At 58.8% G+C, this 6899-nt stretch overlaps 1 protein-coding gene across 10 annotated transcripts in view; it reads right to left on the bottom strand.

The window, feature by feature from the left end:
- FAM53A (family with sequence similarity 53 member A) overlaps positions 1–6899 on the bottom strand; it is a 46771-nt gene that overhangs the window by 7902 nt on the left and 31970 nt on the right. For all 10 annotated transcript variants that reach the window (XM_026449218.1, XM_026449213.1, XM_026449216.2 and 7 more), the window contains 2 exons: positions 6628–6682; positions 4125–4870 (listed from right to left, as the gene is read on the bottom strand). In XM_026449218.1, the coding sequence (XP_026305003.1) occupies positions 4125–4870; positions 6628–6682 (801 nt within the window). The remainder of the gene's footprint in view (positions 1–4124; positions 4871–6627; positions 6683–6899) is intronic.

Here is a 6899-nt window from a genome sequence, read left to right as displayed (position 1 = left end):
GGAAGAGGAAGGGGAAGAGGAAGGGGAAGAGGAAGAGGAAGGGGAAGGGGAGGGAAGGAAAGAAAAGGAAAGAGAAAGAAAGGAGGAAACAGGGAAAGAAAGAAAGCTCTGCACCTGCCTATCCTCTCTGTAAGCCCCTACCTGTCTGTGGCCAACCAAACTCCAGCACAAGGAGGGTGGGGGCACCAGAACCAGCACCAACGCCAACACCATTCCACAAGCACCGTTCCTGACCAGCACTCCTTATGGAGAAGAGAGGTTTTGAAATCACTCCCTTCAAAAAGTGGAGCCCGATCTTCCTCCCACTGAGTAAGGGCTACACAGAGTCAAGGAGCAGACAAAACCTCAGCTGGTGAGGACCAGTTCACACAGAGCTCTTTGGGGCCCACTCACGCTCACTGGGGTCACTCGCTATGAGAAATCAAGTTGCCATATTGTGAACACACTCAGGCTGCCCCTCAGAGAGGCCCATGTGACAAAGAAATGAGGCCTCCTGCCAAAAGCCACGTGGGTGAACTTAGAAGCAGGTCCTGCAGCCTTGGTCGAGCCTCCAGGTAACCACAGTCTCCTGACTGAGCTCCAAGGAGGGTTGAACAGAGCCTCCCCACCGGCCTCCTGGACCCCTGAGGTGGCACAGGCGTGGTGTTTGACTGTGAGGTGGCACAGGTGTGGTGTTTGTGAGGTGGCACAGGCGTGGTGTGAGATGGCACAGGCCTGGTGTTTGTGGGTGGCACAGGCCTGGTGTTTGTGGGTGGCACAGGCATGGTGTCTGTGAGGTGGCGCAGGCGTGGTGGTTTTTGGTTTTGGGGTTTTTTGTTGTTTTTGTTTTTGTTTTGAGACAGAATCTCACTCTGTCACCCAGGCTGGAGTGCAGTGGTGTGATCTCAGTTCACTGCAACCTCCGCCTCCTGGGTTCAAGCGATTCTCCTGCCTCAGCCTCCCAAGTATCTGGGACTACAGGCGCCTACCACCATGCCCAGCTAATTTTTGTATTTTTAGTAGAGATGTGGTTTCACCATGTTGGCCAGTCTGGTCTCAAACACCTGACCTCAAATGAGACCAAGGCAGGCGGATCACAAGGTCAGGAGTTCAAGACCAACCTGGCCAACATGGTGAAACCCCACCTCTACTAAAAACACAAAAATTAGCTGGACGTAGTGGCAGGCACCTGTAATCCCAGCTACTTGGGAAGCTGAGGCAGAAGAATCCCTTGGACCCAGGAGGCAGAGGTTGCAGCAAGCCGAGATCACACCATTGCACTCCAGCCTGGGACACAGCGAGACTCCGTCTCTAAAAAAAAGATTAAGGGAGGGCTGGGCACGGTGGCTCATGCCTGTAATGCCCCCACTTTGGGAGGCCAAGGCAGGTGGATCACCTGAGGTCAGAAGTTCAAGACCAGCCTGGACAACATGGTAAAATCTTATCTACTAAAAATACAAAAACTAGCCAAGCGTGGCGGTGTATGCCTGCAACCCCAGTTACTCGGGAGGCTGAGGCAGGAGAATTGCTTGAGCCCGTGAGGTGGAGGTTGCGGTGACCCGAGATCGTGCCACTGTATTCCAGCCTGGGCAAAAAGAGCAAAACTCTTAAAAAAAAAAAAAAAAGAGAGAGAGATTAGAGGCAACAAAGCCAACTAGGATGATGTCTCAGTAGCCGAAAAGGTTATCAAGGCCTGAGGCAGAACAACTGGGATCGAGAGGAAGGAAGATTGAATTGGAGAAACATCCAGAGGACGGGACACCAGCCTGGGTGACCAGCGCTTGCATGGACAGGGACAGGCAGGCTCAGCAAGGGGCCCAAAGCCGGGGCTACATGGATCTGAGAGATGGGACACCCCGTGCAGCCCCAGTCCTGGGGGTCATGGCTCCAGTTCCCACACAACGGGGGTTTCTCCTCCTAGAGAGAAACCAGGCACCCACTTATGCATCAGACACACACACACACCACACACACCACACACGTCACACACATCACACACACCACACACGTCACACACGCACCATGCACTCACACACACCACACACACCAGACACACACCACACACACCATACACACCACACATGCCACAGTCACACACACCAGTCACACACACATCACACACACCATACACACCAAACACACATGCCACACACACCACACACACCTCAGTCACACGCATACCACACACACCATACACACCAGATACACACATACCACATACCCCAGACACATGCCCCCCCCCCCCCACACACACACACACACTTCATTTGACGACAGCCCTGCCCTCCTCCCACCAGTCTCCCCAACACACCACACACCCTGGGTGCCCATGAGCCCTGGTCCAGGGTCTGGCGAGTCCTTGCCGCCACCCACACCTCACAGTCTGCCGGGGGTACCCCATCTCCAGACTGAGCCCCATGCAGCCTCTACCAAGGGTCCTTGATCACCGACTCAGCCGACCACCTGGTCTGTCTCCCAAGGCATCTGAGAAACCCAGGGCCACCTCCACAGCAGGACTGTTGTCTGGTCATCAGTAGGTCCCTGGCACCATCATTCCCCGCCCCAGAACGTGCTGAGCCGGCAGCTCCCTCCTCCGCTCCCGTCCCTCCTGGTCCCCGCGGGGACTGACACCCACGCTGTGCACACCCCAAGCCCTGGCAAGCAGGGACGGCTTGCTTATGCTATGTCCAAAGCTCGCCACCAGCTGTCCAGCATTTACTGGCTTCCCCAGGTCAGCCCATCTCATCGCAAAAGATCAGAGCCTTCTTCTCTAAACCCTGCTCTCTGCAGAAAAGTTTCATAGCAGGGAAGTCCGGGTTTTCCACTCACCTCAAGCCCCCCAGAAGAATCAACTGGAGAACCACTGATGAGAAGAGGCAAAGCTCACAGTACCCTCGGTGTGGCCTGGCACCAGCGTCCCGGAGGATCCTGGGGATCCCACCCAGCACGCCAGCCACACTGCTCTCCAGCCACACTGCTCTCCAGCCACACTGCTCTCCAGCCCTGAGCTGTGGCCAGGTCGAGGAGGATGTGGGCCATCTGTGCCCCTTCTCCAGTTACTGTCCCCACAGGGCGCCCAGGTCCAGCCCACCCAAGCAAGACAGTGCAGCCACGCTGTGCACAGCTCCACCCACATCCACTCTCCCCAGAGGCAGGGCATGGGCAGGCCTGTGGCCCAGAGGATGGGGCTGGGGGCAAGAGGTCGGGGGGTTGCCAAGGCCACAGGTCATCAAGGAGAGAGGTTGACACTGATCCCACCCCACCCCAGCCACAGCCCCACTCAGTCCTGGCTTGCACTCAGAGTTGGCATCGGGAAGTCCTGTTAATTTCTGCCACTGCCCAAAGCTCCCCAACACAGACGACCCAGTGAGTGTGCACAGAGCCAACCCTTCTCTATCATGGCTCTGCCATCTCCCTCCCCGAGCGCTGCCAGGGCCCCCAGAGGTCTCTGGTGAATGCATCCCCTTAGTAACACAGAGCAAGACCTGGGAAAGCCTCCTCAGTCCTGTTCCCTTCCTTAACTCTGTGCCAACCACAGTCTGTGACGGCGGGTGGAGAAGTGAGCAGGTGGGCGGCACTGAGAATCTTCAAGTGGGTGCAGGCTCTCTCCTACATCCAGACAGTTTCTGCAGGAGGTGCCTGTAGAGTCCCAAGGCGCACAGGCGCTGCTGGGCTCTGAGCTGCAGCACGGACACCCACCGGCTCCCACAAGAGAGGACCCCGGGCTCTGCCTCGAATGGGGCTCCCAGGACAGCCTCTTACTTCCCGAGCCATCACCACGCCAGAAAAAGTCAGGGGGCTCCCCAGCAGCTGAGGCGGGTGGCTTAGCTAGGCCAGAAACCCACAGCTCTGTTCTGCTGCTTCCCCCAGGCCACACCGTGCAAGCATGGCCGGCCCACCCTGGGCCGTGTGTGGGGCTCTGCCTCTGCAGGGGCAGGCAGGGTGAGCTGGGTGTTCTGACACTGGGACAGGCCCCTGATCACTCCCACCCACTCCTGACGGCTCTCCTCACTCCTTTCCTCCCAGCCCAGAGGAGACCAGCCGGATGATAGCAGCTGCTTCCCAGAGAATCAGCCAGCCTCACCCCAGCACTGCCAAGTCCAGATCTACGCCCCTCTGAGCCCTTGGAAACAAGAAAGCCTCACCCGGGTCATTTTTAGGAAGTCCAAGGATGGGCGTGTCCACCTGGCGTCCTCCTCACGCCTCCGTTTGCGCCGGCTCCTCTTCCCACTGAGCACGCACGGCTGTGAGCGGCACCGGAGCAGTCCGCGGTGCCGGCCTAGCTCAGGCGTGGACGTGGGGCTGCTGCTGGCTGAGGGCAGGGGAGTGCCCACACCTGCGAGTTGCTCCTGTGAGAGGGACAGGCGTCGCCTCACAGAGAGCAAGTAGGGCTCTGCGGAACACCAGGGCAGGCCTGAGCCTGCACTGCCCTCGCTGCTGTCCACGAAGCCGCTGCTGGCCGAGGACGGCCGGGGCGTGGCGGGTGAAGTGGCACCGGTCAACCACACGGCACTCCTCGGCAGGACGGCGCCGGGGCTTCCCTGCAGTGCTGCGCTCCCACCGCTGTTGCACCGCCTCTTGGAGACTGGAGTCCAGACCTTGGAGCTGCCAGGGCGCCAGGGGGACCGGCAGCGCACAAGCTCCTCAGGTTCTGACAAGGACCGGCAATGTCGCTTGGTCGGTGGGGCCGTGGACGAGCCTGTACTTTCACTGGGGTCCACAGTGCTGGCTGCACCCAGGCCCACACCTGGGCCCGGGGACTCTGGCCGCCACTGAAGACCCATGGTGTGAGCAGCAGCAGACAGGCCCGGCAGGAAGCAGAAATCAGGTCTCGTGGCTGCCTGGCTTCCAACGGGCCGTCCTCCACTTAAGACCTTCCAGGGACTCTGGTCTACCAGAAAAGACACAAAGAGGCAGTGGAAAAGACAGGTGAGCCACAGGGCAGGCCGAGCCTCTTCCCACCATGTGGGGTGACATCTGTCCTGGCAAACAGCCTGGCAGAGCCATCAAGGGCACAGCCCCATTGCCATCACCCCTGGACGTGCTTCTCCGAGATGTCCATGACGCACAGTGGGCACCAGCCCTGCCTGCCCTTGCCAGGTTAGCTGCAGGGCTCGGCTCGCTTCTTTAAGGGGACGCTGTGTCTGAAGGAGGTGTCAGTCTCCCCACCAGTGCCTCCCTGAGAACAACCGCATGGCTCTGCTCTCCCAACAGCCTTGCTAAAACATTCTTCCTGCATCCTCAAAACACTCCCCTCCCTCTGTGACCAGGCATCTCAAGGATGTGCAGCTTCCCTGGCCAGGACTCTCCAGACCCCTTCTTAAAGCAGCTCAGGTCCCTCGGTAACATGGGCAACACAGGGTCACACCTGCTGCCGGGGTCTTCAGGGAGAGTCTGAGCCCCAGAAACTCCTCAAAAACCTCAGAGCCACCAGGTCCAGGCCTGGAGCCCCCCCTCAAGTCTCACTTCCTGTGCAACTGTCCTGGGGCCGCCTGCCTGACGTGCTCCCCAGTCCCCCTGCCACCGCCTGCTGGTTCGGAGAAGCCTTGAGAGCAAGGCCAGGTGCATGGGCCTGGCGTGGAATCCGCCTGGGTGGGGTCATCTGGACCCCCAGGACTCCCCCAGTGGCTTGTGCAGTCACTGTCCAGCCGAGAAACTTGGAGTGGAGACTGTGAGACCTGCCTCTGGGGAAAGGCCCTGGGGTGACTCTGGGGCGGCCAGGAGAGAGATGGGGGCTGTGGGGAGGAGGTGTGGAGGTGTAGGCAAGGAGAGCGGCCGGCCAGGTGAGGAGTATAGGAAGCCCTGTGGGGCTCCGAGCCAGGATGGAGGTAGCTGGTTTGGCCCCGTGTGCAGGATGAACCCCAGGAGGCTGACGTGAGGACATCACACCACAGGCTGGGCAGAGGGTGGGGCTCGGGCCATCTGGGGCCTCACACTTCCTACTTCCTTCTACTTGTAAAAGAATCTGGTAAAACACCTTCGCTTTGGTAATCTGGTGCTCAGCAAGGTGAGCCTCCTAATGGGCCTCCTCTGCATGACACAGGGCGCTGGGCGCGTCACAGTCGGGTCAGCAGGGCCAACATGGCCTTCGCTGTTGTGAAGATGCCCCAGGACCTTCGCTGGGTGAGGACCTGGGACCCCAGGGTTACCTGGCCCATGAATACCGTCAGCCCCCATATTTGGCGCACCTGCTCCCCATCAATGAAGGGCCCACCTGCAGGTGAGCCAGGCACAGCCACGCCCTCCACGGCATGGACAGCAGGTAGGCCGCCCAGTATGCCACTGCAACGCTCCAGCTGACACTACAAGCCCTGCCGGCCACCCCGTCCTGTTCTTTTAGTGGCCACAGGGTGGGCCTTGCACCTTCCAGAAAGGGCGCAGCAGACCCCTGGGCCCCACCAGCTGAGGAGGGGAGACCTGCTTGGGCCTGTACTCTACACGAGCCGTCCTGCTCACAGACCACTCTTGACCACTGGCCCAGCCGTGGGAGGACAGCAGCAGGGACCACTCCATGCCCCAGTGCAGGGCACACGAACACTTTCCTGGCTTCCGCAGATCAGGCTCATGTTCTGCCTCCAGGACCCTCCCAGCCCAGGAGCCTGGTCCCAGCCCTGCTCAGGCCTCAGCCACAGCTCCTGAAGCACTCACCATTGAGCTCCAAAGGGAACGGACGACTGCTGTTGTTCAGGGTTTCGGCAGAATACTGCAAGTGACAGGAAAGAGAAGTTTCAATACTGTGACTGACACATGAGAATTCGGCAATAATATCCCTGCATTTTCATCACTGCAGCACATTCTACCTTTCCCCGGTGTTTTCCTTCTAGTGATTAAAACAAGCACAGTTGTATTAAAACCTAACAAAATTCAACTGAGTAAATGTACATTTTTAAAGTTTTTTTTTTTTTTTGAGACGGAGTCTC

This window comes from Piliocolobus tephrosceles, chromosome 3 (assembly GCF_002776525.5).
Source record: "Piliocolobus tephrosceles isolate RC106 chromosome 3, ASM277652v3, whole genome shotgun sequence".
Taxonomy (NCBI): domain Eukaryota; kingdom Metazoa; phylum Chordata; class Mammalia; order Primates; family Cercopithecidae; genus Piliocolobus; species Piliocolobus tephrosceles.
The sequence above is the reverse complement of the archived record's forward strand: the minus strand, read 5'-3'. Positions and strand labels throughout refer to the sequence as shown.